The sequence below is a fragment of the Protopterus annectens genome, chromosome 4.part1 (assembly GCF_019279795.1).
Source record: "Protopterus annectens isolate FY-2018-M chromosome 4.part1, PAN1.0, whole genome shotgun sequence".
Taxonomy (NCBI): domain Eukaryota; kingdom Metazoa; phylum Chordata; order Ceratodontiformes; family Protopteridae; genus Protopterus; species Protopterus annectens.
This window is the reverse complement of record NC_056734.1, coordinates 435,214,124-435,231,193: the sequence shown is the minus strand read 5'-3', so window position 1 is coordinate 435,231,193 and position 17,070 is coordinate 435,214,124. Positions and strand designations below refer to the sequence as shown.

General features: G+C 42.1%; 1 protein-coding gene across 2 annotated transcripts in view; it reads right to left on the bottom strand.

Annotated features, from left to right (window-relative positions):
* CUL3 (cullin 3) overlaps positions 1-17,070 on the bottom strand; it is a 2,974,786-nt gene that overhangs the window by 2,452,341 nt on the left and 505,375 nt on the right. For both annotated transcript variants that reach the window (XM_044070245.1, XM_044070246.1), the window contains exon 3: positions 11,789-11,902. In XM_044070245.1, the coding sequence (XP_043926180.1) occupies positions 11,789-11,902 (114 nt within the window). The remainder of the gene's footprint in view (positions 1-11,788; positions 11,903-17,070) is intronic.

Here is a 17,070-nt window from a genome sequence, read left to right as displayed (position 1 = left end):
CCGTGGATTCCTTGACAAATTCCAGCAAGTTTTCCCCTGTTCACAGTAATAGAAAAGTACAGTTGTGTACACTTACCATGAATGTAGATGTTTGAGTGTCTTCACTGTTGCAGTCATCACATTTGGGTTATTCCTGCTAGGGTAGCCCTCAGTCGGACGGAATACCAGAGGCTTAGTATTTTCCAAAAAGCAGGAGACCAGGATCCAATCCACACAAACGTTTATTGAGCACTTACGTCTCTTGAACAGAAACTGCTTCAGAATAACACAGCATATTACCAAACAGCCTTATATATGCTATTTCAACAAATTAGTCATCATTAACTAATTAATAAAATAATGTCCTGAAAGGGCATAGAGACATTTAAAGAGCAACACACACACACACACATATATATATATATATACTGCACTCACAGTAAAAAGAAAAAATGTGATTAAAAACATATAAAAGATACTAGACAATTAAATATATCCTATAATAAGTTAAAAATAATCAAAGAAACAGATGTCAATATTTATGCATATGAAAGTATATATGCATTTGTTGTTCATTAGCATCCTACTCGAATCGTAGGTATCGATGACTAAGAAATTGTGACTTGAACCTGAGAACAGAGCTGATGGATACTGCACTATTAAGACCTGGTGCTTCAGATGCATACGTCCTAATTTGCCATCTAAACTCAGCCATTTCTAGATAATTGCTGAGTGGCCCTCCTCTTTCACCCATCCTAGCCTGCTCAATAATAATGAATCTGAACCCATGTTCTTCATTGGTTACTATATTCCCTGCTAATGCGTTTTTTAACATATTTCCTACTGATGTCATAGTAGTGTTGGTAAATTCTACTTCTAAACGCATTTTTAGTTTTACCAATGTAAAAACTCAGACAGTGGGTACCATAGGGCGAGGCACACCACTCATTTACTACTGCAGGAGACTTTCCCTCGTTATCGTGTCTCTCCCATAATTGGGAATACAAATTTCCTTGGCTTCACTGACATATTGGCATTGTAGGCAATAGCATTTAATCATCCCTGCCCCTATATCAGGATCACATTTCTGCCTTTCCAACGTATTTTTGATGCTACATTCTTTTTATATACAATGTTGGGAACAGGGCCTAACAACTGTGCCTGTTCTGCATCAATTCTAAAAATGTTCCAGTTATGTTCACTAATATTCCTAATGCTGTAAAAATGCTGATTAAACTTGAAAATAGCAGATTTCTTATGGAACGTCTTAGTCTCTTGATTTTTCTTGTTTGACAACCCTTCCCCTGTACCAAGAAGGTGGAAATAGCCACTAGCTCTCTTACTTATTACCTCCTAAAAGATGTTGTTTAAATAATTAACTGGATAACCTCTATGTAGTAATATCCCTTTAAGGGTCTCAATTTGCTCTATAAATTGATCATATTCGGATATCATCCTGACAGGTCATACCCCCTTGTCCTTTTACCAAAGCTTTCCTTTGGTGCAGGGGGTGGTAACTATCAAAATGTAGGAGGATATTAGAGTAGGTGGGCTTGCTGAAAACAGTGGAGGTGAAATGTTTAGTGGCCACATCTTTCTTGATGGTAATGTCGAAGTAATTCACCTCTGTAACACTAATAGAATGTGTAAATTCAAGAAAATCTGTGCTGGTGTTCAGGAATTCAAGAAAGCCTTCTAGTTCTGTCATATCACTGTTCCACAAAATTATGCTATCATCCAGGTAACAACCGTAAAACGTCCATGGGTTAGCGTAAGGGCAACTAAGAAGATCTTTTTCCCAAACGCCAGTACTATGTTCACAAAGATGGGGGCACAGGCTGCCCCCATTGCTACCCCCTTAACTTGTTTAAATAACTGCTGTTTGAAGGTTAATAATGTTGGTATCTAACACTAGTTCCATAAGTGTTCTAATTGTTAAGATGGTGTTATGACTTGGGGTAGTGTACTGGCAAAGATGCTGGTAAAACCAATCAATACCTGTGTCATGGGGTATGATGGAGAATAAGTCTCGAACATCAGTTGTGATAAAGATCAGATTATCAGTATACATATCTTTCTTGATTTTGGATAGAAAATCCCAGGAGTCTAAGTATCCAAGGGCAGTCCTTCAAAATATTTTTTAATTTACTATCAATGTATTTAGCAATAGGAAATGTTTTAGATGCCCGAGCATCCACTATGGGTCTCAATGGGGGCTCAACTAGGTCTTTGTATAACTTGGTGATACCAAATACTGTAGGTATTTTAGGATGTTTAACAAGTACTGATGTTCCTCCAGGTGGATTTGTTGGTTCATGGGCAATTCTTCCAGCATAACATCCACCTTACTATAGCACATGTTCTTCTCATTCAAACTAACTTCACAGCAGGTATCACCATATAGCAGGGCAAACATTTTATGTAGGAATTATAGTTCATGATAACCAAGCCACCACCTTTGTCAGGTTACATAACCCTTATTTCAGTATTGTCACAAATTTCTCAAATTGTTACATCATCTCCCCTTCTCACTGTTGAACAATTCCCCGACATCTTTTTTGCATAGTTTTTCAAAAGTTAATACTGAAGGATGCAAAGTTGGGTTGAAAACGCTTGTTTTTTATGAATGGTGCACTCAGGGATGTTAGTGCTAGTTCCTTTGAATAAAGATTTAAAATTCAACTTCCTGGTAAAAAGTTTTAAATCAATTATGGTCAGATCTAATGAAGCTTTTTTTATCAGGTACAAACGTCAGACCTTTTTCAAACAAGTCTGCTACTTGACCATTAAATTCAAAACTGCTGCAGTTATATACTTTGAAGTCGCCTCCACTATTCTGTAGTACAACCAAATTACAGTTAGATTCGGCGTTCAGTATCTGTTCCCTCTAACATTTCCCCTTCGTGTATGTGGGGTATTGTTGGCTGTAGTTGTAATAAGTATCCCCCCCCTCTCTGGTTCCTTAATCTCTCTGACCTCCTGGGGGTATTCTAAAGGGTCTGGGGTTTTATTGTTCACACCATTATTATTATTGTTAGTATTAGGTGCATCATACCCTGTTTCTCTATTACCACTTTGCTGCCCCATAGGAGGTAGCAGATATGCCCTGTGTTCCTCATACTCTCTTTCATCCCTTCTAAGTTTACTAATTTTCCTTTGTTTTAACTCAGCCAAAGTACTATAAATTTTTACAAACATATTGAAATAATCAGACTTTTTGCTTTCAAATAACAAGTCCGTTTGGATATTTTGATCCAATATGTTGATTTTGCTAAGTAAATCAACCATTTTACGGTCAAAGTTCCTTATTACACAGTTTAACAGTTCATAGCAGTTTTTGTTAAAAAGTTCAAGCAGTTCCAAGTGTAGAAGAGAGTCTCTTACCAGCCCTGTAGGGAACTTCCAGAGCCAAAGGCCCTTAGGAATACGTTCTGTACGCACACATTCTCTCAGACAGCTGCTTTCCAACTGCAGCTTCCAATAGTCCATGGTTAGTTTTTCAAGTTTAAAGAGTTGTTCATTTAGAGTCCCATGATTTTGTGCTGGTTGTTGTCTAGATTCACCTTGCCATTCTTTTTCTCCCTCTCACCATTGTGAAAGTGTAATGCAGCCATTGTAGGAAGTTCCCACCCTCTCAGTTCCTGTATTTGAAGTAATATGCAAATCCAGCCTGCCTGACTGGCTGGAATCTGGTTGTCTCTCTCTTTGAGCTGGTGTAATGCCACCGATGTTGAAACCATCACAGACATCTGCAGAGTTGCTGATTCCTGCCCCATTCGGGCCCGGACACGAATAATTAGCCAATAAAGGTAAAGAACTAGCTTGTTGGGTCATCTTTTCAACTCGACTGGCTAGATTTGCCAATGTCGAACTGAGGATTTGAACAGCTTGAGCAACTGAAGTCAGTGAAGGTGAATCGGTGGCCTCAGTCCCCTACATACAGAAAACAATGAAAACAAGGCTCCACACAAACTAATATCCAAAAAGCAGGAGACCAAGATCCAATCTACAGAAAAAATGTTCGAGCGCTTTCGTCTCTTGAATAGAAACTTCTTCAGAATAACACAGCATATTACCCAACAGCCTTATACATGCTATTCCAACGAATTAGTAAATGGTAACAGAATTGGTAAAACTAAAAATGCGTTCAGAAGTAAAATTTACCAACACTACTACGACATCAGTAGGAAAGATGTTAAAAACAAATTAGCAGGACATATAGTAAGCAATGAAGGACATGGGTTCAAATTCATTATTATTGAGCAGGTTAGGACGGGTGAAAGAGGTGGGCCACTCAACGATTATCTAGAAATGGCTGAGCTTAGATGGCAAATTAGGACGAATGCATCTGAAGCACCGGTTCTTAGTGCAGTATCCATCAGCTCTGTTCTCAGGCTCAAGGCACAATTTCTTATATGACAGTCATCTATACCTACTATTAAGGTAGGATGCTAATAAATAACAATACATATATACTTTCATATGCATAAATATTGACATCTGTTGCTTTGATTATTTTTAACTTACATGATATAATTGTCAAGTATCTTATATGTTTTTAATCTCATTTTTTCTTATTTACCACACACACACATATATATATATATATATGTGTGTGTGTGTGTGTGTGTGTCCTTTCAGGGCATTATTTTATTAATTAGTTAATGATGATGACTAATTTGTTGGAATAGCATACGTAAGGCTGCTGGGTAATATGCTGTGTTATTCTGAAGACGTTTCTATTCAAGATACGAAAGCGCTCAAACATTGTTTGTGTGTATTGGATCCTGATCATCTGCTTTTTGGACATTACAGTTTGTGTGGAGCCTTGTTTTCATTGTTTTCTGTATGGAGAGGAGTAATATTTATGCATCAGTTCCTGTCAGCCATCAGTGGTATAAAAACAGGCAGCCAACGCCATTACATCAGTTTTTTTTTTTTTGCCTTAAATGTCAGAAGCCCCATATAAGGAACTAGGTTATGGTAGAAGACCACCACCAGTAGAAAGTAAATACCAGAAATTCCTTGTAAGGAGAGAGAGAGAGAGAGAGAGAGAGAGACCAGGGGTTGGAGGGAGGGGAAAAAAGGACTGCAACAGTGAATACACTCTAACATCTACATTTATATTAAGTGTACACAACTGTACTATGTTCTTCATGTTTCACTGTTGCAGTCATCACATTTGGGTTGATTCCCAAAGCTGAAGAAAAGGGTGGAGGCAGTCAAGAAGACTGGGGGGCTGGCTAGGATGCTCTGCTAGACTGCAGTAGCAAAGCCTGCCCTGGATTTGGAGAAGAAAGGCAGATGGTAATGCTTGGTGAAGATATGAACAGAAGTCCATGTTGCAGCTTCCAGGATGTCCCTGGTGGGGACCCCTCACAGGAAAGCTGCAGAGGTGGAGGTTGTTCTAGTGGAATCTGTCCTGACCCGCTTGATGGGAGGTTTTCCGTGCTGTCTGTAGCAAAAATTGATGCAGTGTGCTATCCATTTGGAAATTGTTTGGATATGGTCTTGCCCTCTTGCTCCTGCAGCAAAGCTGACTAGCAATTGATTAGTTTTTCTAAAATATTTAGTCCTGTCTAGGCAGAATCTGAGCTTTCTGTACACATCTAGAGTGTCCAGAATCCTTTCCCCCTTGTTTTGTGGGTTACGGAAAAAGGTGGGCAAATTAATGGATTGGTTGAGAGCAACACTGGACACCACTTTTGGCATGAAGGATGGGTTAGTCTTGAGGGAGACCCTGTCAGCATGGAAAGTGATGAATGGCTCTACAGCCATAAGTGCTTGTAGCTCTGATATTCTTCTAGTTGAAGTGATGGCCAGAAGCAAGGCTGTCTTCCAAGAGAGAAATTTTAACTCTGCTGAAGCTGCAGGTTCAAAGGGGGGCACAGTGAATTCCAAAACAAAGTTAAGGTCCCAAGCTGGGGTAGGAGCACTTCTGGGTGGCCTGAAGTTGTTAGCCCCTCTTAGGAACTGTTTGATGAGAAGGTGCGAGAAAGGAGGTGGCTCTGTGCTGAAATGAGCAAAGATGGCAGAGGCATGAATTTTAATAGTAGAGAAGGATAGACCCTTGTATAGTAGGTCTCCCAGGTAATCCAGGATGACAGGTGGGGTGGAATGTGCCGTTCCGGCTCCCTTAGCCTGGATTCAGGTCCAAAACCTTTTCCACTTGTCAGCATAAGACTTTCTAGTGCTGGGGCGTCTGGCCTTACGAATAACATCTAGAACTTGTTTGCTTAGTCTGGCAGCTTGAGGACAGCTCAGGGAATAAGTCAGGCTGCCAGATTGAGGGTCTGCAATTGGGGATGCATGAATTCTCCATTCATCTGGGTCAGGAGTGTTGGGATCTGAGGTAGGTGCCATGGTGGCAGGGGTGACAGACTGCGCAGCAGTGGGTACCAGTGGTGCTGTAGCCAGTCTGGGGCAATAAGGATTGTCCTCTATTTTCCCTCCCTTATTTTGAGCAGAACCCTTGAAATGAGTGGTAGAGGGGGAAATGCATAGACTGAGAGGTTTACCCACTGGAAGGGCAGAGCATCCACTTTCCAGGCCTTGCTGTGAGGTTCCCTGGTGCAGAATTTGCTGAGCTGATGATTGGAGTGGCAGGCAAAGAGGTCTACCTTCGGCGTGCCCCATTTCTGGGTTACAGGGGTGTGGGTTCTTTGGTCTAGCTGCCATACATTCGGGTCTAGCAGAGTTTCAGCTTTGGTTGTCTGCCAGAGAGTTTATTGAGCCTGGCAGGAATTGTGCTAACAGGTGTAGTTGCATGGCTGCGGTCATGAGCCAAAGGGTTATGACAAGCCTGCACAGAGGATAAGAGTGAATCCCTCCCTGCTTGCTGATGTACCACATCACTGTGGTGTTGTCTGTTTTGATCAGCAGAGGCCCCGGGGAGAGTAGGGGTCTGAATGTTGTCATGGATCTGAATGTTGTCATGGATTGCTGAAGAGCTAACATCTCTTTTTGGTTGAAATGCAGCTGTATTTTATTTGGGCTCCATTGGCCCTGAATGCACCTGCCATCCAGGTGTGCACCCCAGGCATAGTCTGATGCGTCTCTGGTGAGGGTCTGGGCAGCATGGGGTAGTGAGAAGGGAAGTCCCTTGCTGTGGTAGTATGCTGCTGCCCACCAAAGAAAATCTTTCCTTAGACAAGGTATCATTGATATAAGAGTATCCAGGTCTTGAGAGTGCTTACACCAAAGGCTTTTTAGGTACCACTATAGTTTCCTCATATGCAGTCTGGCATATGGAATGAGTGGAAGGCAAAAAGCCATGAACCCTAGAGCTTGCTGGATTTTCTTTGTGGATAACTGGTTCCTGGTGGCTAGCTGAGAGAAGTAGGTTGTCAGGCAAGTTTGTTTTTCTGGTGTAAGGAATGCCATCTGTGTTGCTGTGTCCAGACTTGTTCATAGGGCTACAATTTTTTGTGTGGGTACTAGTTTTGATTTCTTTTCGTTGCTAGTATACCCTTGGGAGGTCAGTAGGTACTTTACAAAGGTCAGGTGCTTTAGCAGCTTTTCCTGTCTGCCTGAATCAGGCAGTCGTCCAAGTATGGGTAAATTTGAATATATCTTTGCCTGCAAAAAGCAATGGCAGGAACTAGACATTTTGTGAAACTTCTGGGAGCAGTGGATAACCCAAAGGGAAGCACAGAGAACTGAAAGTGCTTTGATCCTGCTCTGCTGGAGGGTTAGCATTTTGAATTTTGGTGTCACCAGAAAGGTATTTAGAATGGATAGGTCGAGGATGGGGTGCCATGTGCCCTCTTTTCTGGGTACCAGGAAGAGTCTGGAGAAGAAACTTGCCCTGTCTGTTCTGCAGGAACATGCTCTACTGCCCTCAGAGAGAAGTGAAAAGACTTGTTTTTTGGCCTCTGCCCACTGGTTTGGGAGGCAGATCTGGGAATCCAATTGGGGTTGGCAGAGTGTGAAAATAAAATTTGTGTCCCTAGGACACTATGTTGAGGACCCAGCGGTCGTTGGTAACGGTGGCCCAGTTGCGTGCGTGGAAGGAGAGTTTTCCTCCTAGGGGCAAGTGCAAGTGGGCAGAAGGAAGGGGTGGAAGTGTAAAGTCATTGTCAGCGCTTATCATAAGGGGGTGGCTTTGCACTCCCTGGTTTTGAAGAGGAGGAGCTCCATTGCTTAGATCTCTGCATTCCCTGGGGCTGTTATCTGGGGAGCCTGCTTCCCCTGGGGCTGAGCTGACCTGGGGTGGGGAGCAGGAAAGAATCAGTGCTTAGAGGGACAATGCCTAGTGAACCTCAGTGGCTAGACCTGTAAAAAGTCTGTCTGCGTAGAATATCTTTTTTAGGACCTCTTCTGCCTTGGTGCCAAATAAGTTGTCTTTGTTCAAGGGTACATCCAATAATTTGACATTGTCTGGTAAGGTCTGTTTCTTAAGCCAAGCATATCTTCTAAGTACAGAACCAGTAACTGCTGCCCTGCAAGATACTTCTAGGGCATCAAAACCACAATGTAAGGTGTGCTTAGTTTCTTGACTTGCAGAATGCATCAACTCTTGTAACTCTATTTTCTGCACAAGCACAGAAAGAAGATATTTTTTGTTTGAGGTGTTCCATGGTATGCTGTAGATATTTCAGCATATGGAACTGACAATTTAATGCACTAATAGCAAGAGTAGCAGAGGTGCATACTTTTTTATCCCATCTGTCTAATTCTCGGGAATCCCTATCTGAGGGGGTGGGATTCTTAGCTGAAGTTGCTTTGATTCCTTTAGGTCCTGGAGAGATGACCTCGGGGTCAGCAGTAGGATTTTTGAAAAGAAATTTGTGAGAGTCAGGGACTCTACAGTACCTGTCAGGTTTCCTGGGAGCAGGAAAAAGGGTGTCAGGGTTCAGACTGGATTCCATAAAAACATCATCCAGGACAGGAGGAATGGCCAGAGGTCTGTGCTGCGGAAGAACTAAGAATTCCCTGAGTCTCTTTTTTGACTGAGGATAGTCCTGACATTCCCATTGGAAATGCTCTCTTAAAGTATGTAGGGTTTCCCCAAAGGAAAAGTCCTCGGGTGGAGAGGCTGAAGGGATGGATTCCTCTACATCAGAATCCTCATAAGTCGAGAGGGGTTGCATATCTTCATATTCAGATGAATCAGTCTCATCGGACTCCTGTTCAGATAAAAATACTGGGGACAAGTCTCTTTTTTGGAAGGAGTAGCCTGGCCTCCCCTGATAAGCATTAAAAGGTCTTCTGCCATTTTAAGCATTTGAGTCTAAGTCAAGGAAGCAGGGGCTTGAGTTTGGGTCGTTGGTTTTTTGAGCTTGGTTCGTACCCTGGGCCTTAGAAACTATCTAGTTTTCGAAAGAACTGTAGACACGAAATAAGTCAGTCTGTGTCGAGTATCAGTAGTGTGAAGAACTTCCTCAGAAGCCTGTGCCCGCTCAGTGGCTCCAGACCCATCCAAAGTAGAGACATCCGCAGGATCCTTAGTCGAAGAAGAGCCTCGCAGCATACCAGACTCCGAAAGGGTCTTGGTAGCGGCCTGCGAATCCACAGAAGCGAGCATCAAGGGCTGTGAAAGCACCTTATTGAAGACCGGAGAACCGAAGACTAGCTCAACGGAAGCGCTGACAGTTTTGGACCTGTGCAATCTGCCTCTGTCTTTATCCTTACTTTTATCGGAAGATCGGTTCTCGGACAGCTTACCGAAGCCATATCGGAATTCGAGGACTGAGCACGAAAATATCTAGCTACAATAAGGGCCTGATGACATATAGTTCTGGCGTTGAACAAAGCACAAAAGCGACAGCAAGGGACGTTGTGGTCTGGGCCTAAACAAGTGACGCAGTAGGAATGAAAGTCTCGGTGTGGCATTTGCTTTCCACAGCCAAGACAATTGTTAACTTTTTCTGACATCGGTTAGAGCAAGAAAAAAGGATCCCCAATGAAGTACTTAGCTTTAGAAGACTTCAACTTCAATTTGGAAATAAAAAACTCAGGTAGCAGCCGACCGGCACTAGTGTGAACTGCTTCTGCTTCAGGCTCCTCTGCAAGAGAGACTGATGTAATGTCGTCGGCTGCCTGTTTTTATACCACTGATGACTTGTTGTCAGTCTTGCAGCGAAAGCAACCAACGCAGAAATACTAAGCCTCTAGTATTCAGGCCAACTGAGGGCTACCCTGGCAGGGATAACCCAAATGTGATGACTGCAACAGTGAAACACGAAGATCAGAAGTAACATTTTAGAGTTTTGCTTTTTTTACCTGGGAAACTCCCTGGGGGAACAAATGACTTAAGGCCAGTGCTATTGGGGGGGGGGGAGGCATCCTAGCCCAGCTATGTAACAGACCTCACCAGTATCTTCCCCTGAAACTGGCAACAGTGGTTCTCCCTAGCCTGGTGAGGACAACCCTAAAGCCACAGGGGGTTGTCTATGTCCTGGTTCTTAGTGATTTCCCAAAGAACTACATCTGAGGGACAGGGACAACAATGAGCGATTCAAAAAAACAAATACAGCTGTAGCAGAGTTACCCGGCTGAGGCAGTGAGAGAGCCGGCTTAACACCCCTTCAGAACCCCAAGACTTCCAAGCTGTATTATTATTCTTGCGGATGGGGAAAGGAAGCACCAAGAAGACTGGAAACAGCTCAACAGTCTGTCAAGAAAGAACCTTGAAAGACTGGTAGCACAGCCTGTTACAGTCGGTAAACCTCCTGCCAGAAAAATAAAGATTCTGAGGTAAAAATAAACGGCCTCCAAAAGTATAACGTCCTGCCTCTAACACGAACTCTACAGGAAACTGCAGAAATTAAGGGGGAAAAAACTTTTTGCACAATTTTGTCACACAAGCATACCCTCAGAAAAATCTCCTATAATGACAGTCCATAAAATACACTTTCTTACCATAAAATATATAGGTGTGTGTGTGTGATATATATATATATATATATATATATATGTGCGTGTGACATATATATATATATATATATATATATATATATATATATATATATATGTGTGTGTATATATGTGTGTGTGTGTGTGTGTGTATGTATATATATATATATATATATATATATATATATATATATATATATATGTATGTATGTATGTATATATATATATATATATATATATATATAAAATTGTGTGGGGGTGTATGTACAGATATATATATATATATATATATATATATATATGTACATATATATATATATATATATATATATATATATATACATATAGATAGATACACACACACAGTAGATATAAAGTGTATACATCCCTGTTAAAATGCCATGTATTTGTGATACAAAAAAAAATGAGACCACAATAAATCATTTCAAAACTTTTCCCACCTTTAATGTGACCTATAACCTGTACAATTCAATTGAAAAACAATCAACTGTGTTAGGGGAAAAAAATATAAAAAACGTACAATAAGCTGGTTGCGTAAGTGTGCACACCCTTAAACTAATACTTTGTTGAAGCACCTTTTGATTTAATTACAGCATTTGTTTGTTTTTTCAATTGAATTGTACAAGTTATACATCACATTAAAGGTGGGAAAAGTTCTGAAATAATTTGCTGTGGTCTCATTTCTTTATACAACAAAAACCTGGCATTCTCAGAATAAAAAATCTATCAGAAAGCTTCTGCCAAACTGGAAGCCAGCGCCAACTATGCCATATATGGAAAATAAAACAAAGGGACTTGCTTTACATTTCACTTAAATATAATTTACATTATGTTCATTTTATAATATGAATTTAAAATACGTTTTAAAGACATCACTAAATAAAATGCACTGAATCTTTTCACAAGCAATAACATTACATAGATGGCCTACCATGTACATCAGTATGTCTCTGATCATCACCATGGCTGTCTGATGGTCATTCCAGGCTTGATTTAATGTTTGTAAGAAGTTATTATTTAAGGAATTTAATACATCGTCTCTGACCTGTAACAAAGGAATGCAAAATAATTTAAAAATGCTTCACTCGTTACAACTAAAAAGTTAATAATATGCAGCACTGAAAGTACCCAACGTTCTGGAATCCTGGAGCAATTAAGCGTTTGCACAATACAGCGTCGTCATAACTTATGATCTGTCTAAATCTACAATTAGCTTTCATTTGCTTAAGAGAAATGTTAGATAAAAGGTTTAAACCTTCAAATACTAATGAGCTAGCAACAGTTACTAAACAAGCCATGGGTATACAACAAGTTCCACTGAGTACAGTTTACAACATAGACCTCACCGAGTTTAAGCCACACCTGCTGTGATATCAAACTTATCTATACACATTCCTCCTAGTAAGGAAAAGGCACTAAGGTAGAATAAATGATTGCAAAGTCATCTCCAGAGAAACAGTCAGCCCCCCCAGTATAAACTACTGGTTGCCACAATCAACTGCAAGCAGTGGTCAGAGAAGGCTCCAAGGTCAACAGAGACCAGGCTGAAGACCTGGAAGTTGACTGGAGAGAAAATAAAACAGTTCAAGGAATTACTCAGGGCTCTAGCACCTCAAGAGGAGGAGGAAGTAGGTGTAGTTGAAGATGAATGGCAGCACCTCAAAACATCATGTGAGGGCTACAGAACAGATATGTGGCCGAGCCAGGTATGGAAATAAGGTTAGGCAAGGAAAGTTGGTGGAATGCAGAAGTCCAGAAAGTCATCAAAAGATAGGAGTGTTGAAAAAGTGGGAGATATAAAAGACCAACCAGGCTAGGAAGGATACTGACTGGCTAACAAAGAACCTATGAAAGGAACTGCAATAGCAAAGAATAGGGTGTCAAAGGCACTCTACCAATTTTTGGAAAGTGACTCAGTAGGTGGCACAAAGAAACTATATCAGGTTGCAAGGCAAAATCAGAAAGATAAAGAAAATAGTCAGATATCCTTCACAAGAGATGCCAGCAACAACCTGCTTGCCAGTCCAAAGGCAATCAAAGGCAAATGGACTGAGTACTTCCAGCAACTTTAAAATGAAAACCTTGCAGAAGCTGTACTGCCCCAGACACAGCCTACAATGAGTGAGAAGAGCCCACCTTAGAAGAAATAAAAATAGCACCAAGGAAAATGAAGTCAGGGAAAGCAGCAGGCTCAGATGAGGTCGCAGCAGATCTGATAAAAATGCTGGGTGAGAAAGGGGAGAAATGGCTCCTGAGGGTATTCATAGCAGTGTAGAGAGAGAGGCGCATCCCACATGACTGGAGAATAAACATACTTGTGCCAGTGTACAAGAACAAAGGGGACATCCACAACTGTGGGCGGTACGGAGGTATCAAACTCCTACCGCACTGCATGAAAGTTCTGGGGAGGGTAACTAATAAACTAATACGTAGAGTAGTACAATGTAGGATGGGAGACGAAACAGTTCGGATTCAGATCAGAATGCAGCACAACTGACCTGATGTTTGCAGTGAAACAAATAGTTGAGAAGAAGTTAGAGATGAGGAAACAGTCCAACAAGGATTTCCTAGACTTGGAGAAAGTATATGACAAGGTCCCAGGAAAGCTAATCTGGGCAGTACTGTGCTGGTCTGAAGTCCCAGAAACACTGGCAGAATTAGTGCAAGCTATGTACAAGAACCCAGTGACTCAAGTAGAAACCGTGCTTGGCCTCACAGAGGGGTACCCAGTGGAAGTGGGTGTTACCCCAGGGTTCAGCTCTGAGTCCACTGCTGTTCATACCTGTGACGGACTACATTGGCAAACAGGTTGGAGGGGACAGATCAACAAAGTTGCTGTATGCAGATGATGTGGCATTAAAGGCAGACTCTGAGGAAGAAAGTACAGTTGTGTGCACTTACCATAAATGTAGATGTTTGAGTGTATTCACTGTTGCAGTCATTACATTTGGGTAATCCTGCTGGCAGGTTGCCCTCAGTCGGCCTGAATTCCAAAGTCTTGGGTCCTGCGTCGGCCGCCATCACCCCTTCCCTGACGTCGGGTCGTCAGGGGTATAAAAGAAGCAGCAGACGCCATATTCCTCAGTTTTTCTTGCCCCAGATGTCAGGTGCCCCCTAAAAGGGTAGCAAAAATGTATGTATATATATATACACATATATATATATATATATATATATATATATATAAATACATACACCAACATAAACGTTACCTTCATCTACAAGCAAATATACCACATAGGTTGTATAAATCAGAGAAGTAAAGAAAAGTTCCAGCAGAAAAAAGGGGGATGGTGGGTGGGTAACCTGGACTGCAACAGTGAATACACTCGCACATCTACATTTATGGTAAGTGTACACAACTGTAATATGTTCTTCGTGTTTCACTGCTGCAGTCATTACATTTGGGTAGAGTCCCAAAGCTATGGTTGGGAGGCTGGGGCACAGCATTAGGAGCGGCTATGAGGCCCTGCAGAACTGCAGTGGCAAAGCCTGCCCTGGATTTAGAGTAGAGTGGCAGATAGTGCTTTGTAAAGGTGTGCACTGAACTCCAAGTAGCAGCCTCTAATATGTCTTTGGTTGGTACTCCCGAGAAAGGCTGCTGAAATGGCTGCAGCTCTGGCGTAATGTGGCCTAACGCCCTTAGGCACTGGCTTGCCATGGTACAAATAGCAGAAACAAATGCAGTGGCCTATCCACTTTGAAACAAGTCTGCTTTGAGATAGCCTTTCCTTGTGTTCCTGCAGCATATGCCACTAGTAATTGCTATGTCTTCCTGAAAACTTTGGTTCTGTCCAATAGAATCTATGCTGTCTGTGTACGTCTAAAGAATGCAGAATTCTCTCCCCCTTGCTCTGTGGATTTGGATAAAAAGTTGGCAGAGGAATAGTTCGGTTAAGAGCCACACTGGACACCACCTTAGGCATAAATGTTGGGTTTGTCCTCAGAGAGACCCTGTCTGGATAAAACATGATAAAAGGTTCCACAGCCATGAGTGCCTGTAGCTCTGAAGCTCTGAAACCCGTCTTGCAGAAGTTATTGCTAGGAGCACAGCTGTTTTCCAAGATAAAAACTTTATATCAGCAGTAGCAGCTGGCTCAAAAGGAGGCAGGGTGAGTTTTTCCAAGACATAGTTGAGGTCTCATGCAGGTATTGGTGATCTCCTAGGAGACCTTATGTTTTTGGCTCCTCTGAGGTACTGCCTTAATAAAGGATGAGAAAAGATTAGTGGCTCTGTATTGTAATGAGCAGAAATGGCAGAGGCATGAATTTTAATTGATGAAAAAATAGGCCTTTGTCCACCATCTCAGTTAAGTATTGCAAAATCTGAGGAATATTTGGTACAGATACATCAGTTCCTTGTGCCTGGTTCCAAGCACAGAATCTCTTCGATTTTCCAGCATAAGATTTTCCAGTACTAGGCCTTCTGGCTTCCAAAATGACATCCATCACAGCTTTACTGAGAGGTGTGTTTTGTATGACTACATTATCCGCCATGCTGCCAGGTTTAAAGTACTGAGCTGGCTGTGCAGGATCGGATTGTTTTGCTGGGACAGTAGATGAGGTATTTGAGGTAAGGTCCAAGCTGGGCATTGAGACAAGTTCCTTAGGATTGGATACCAGTACTGGCGGGGCCAGTCTGGGGCAATCAGTATCATCTTAGGCTTCTCCCGTCTGACCTTTAGGAGTACCTTGGGGAGGAGAGACAGTGGAGGAAAGGCATATACTGATAGGTTTTTCCAGCTGAAAGATAGGGCGTCCACTTTCAATGCTTGTCTGTAATAAGTCCTTGTGCAGAATCTTTTTAATTGGTAGTTGTGAGGGGAGGCAAATAGATCTATGTCCGGGCATCTCCATTTCCTTGTTATCATGCTGAAGACTTGTGGATCCAGCTGCCACTCTTGGGGATCCATGAGGTTTCTGCTTAGTTCGTCTGCCACAGTGTTTTCCTTTCCTGGCAGGAATTGTGCCTGCAGATGTACTTGGTAAGTCAATGCTGTGTCCCACAAAGTCATAGTTAGTCTGCAAAGGGGGGTAAGAATGTGTGCCCCCCTGCTTGTTTATATACCACATGACCGTGGTGTTGTCTGTCTTTATCAGTAGTTGTCCCGGATGAAGTAGGTCCTTGAAGGCTGTCAGGGCATTTTGAACATCTAGCATCTCTCTGATTGATATGTAGATGCATTGGGTTTGAGGACCATGTGCCCTGAATGCATCTTCCTGCCATGTGGGCCCACCAGCCATAATCTGAAGCACCCGGTGTTAGTGTCTCCCTGGCTGGGGGTAATGTGAATGGTTGTCCCTTGTTCTGGTGACAAGCCTTCGCCCACCATCGAAACTCCTGTTGCAGGAAGGGAATGAGAGTAATCATTGTTTCCAGGCTGTGGCAATGTTGAGTCCAAACACTTTTTAGGTACCATTGACGTTTCCTCATATGCAGTCTTGCATATGGAATTAGTAAGATGCAGAATGCCATGAAGCCCAAAGCCTGCAGAATTTTTCTTGCAGATAACTGGGCCTTTTTGTTGCCAACATTTTGAAATAGGTAGACAGTTGCCTTTGTTTGTCTGGCGTGAGATAAGCCATCTGGGCAGTTGTATTTAAGCTTGCACCCAGGAATATTATCTCTTGAGAGAGTACTAGTTTTGATTTATTTTCGTTGACTGTGTACCCACCCTAGGCATGTTAGAAGCCTTTTCACAAACGCCAGATGCTGTAGAAGAATGTCATTGTTCTCTGCTTGACTTAGACAGTCGTCCAAGTAAGGATAAATCTGTATTCCTCTTTGTCTGCAGAATGCAATTACTGGTGCCAGGGACTTTGTAAAGACCCTGGGCGCAGTACATAAGCCAAAGAGCAGTGCAGAGAATTGGTAATGCATTGAGCTAAACTTAAATCTGAGGTATCTTTTGCATGATTGTCTGATAGGGACATGCAGGTATGCCTCATTTAGGTCTAAAGTCACAAGCCAAGCATTCTTGCCCAGCATGGGCAAAAGCTGCTGCAAAGTCAACATTTTGAATTTTGGTATTTCCAGGAATGTGTTCAGAATAGATAGGTCCAGTATTGGTCTACAGGCCTTGTCCTTTCTGGGTACCAAGAACAGTCTTGAGTAAAATCCTTGTCCTTGCTCTTGCTCTGGTACTTGTTGAATGGAGACTTGTTTTTGTACCTCTGCCCATTGACTTTTTGGCAGATCTGGCCAGCCATTTG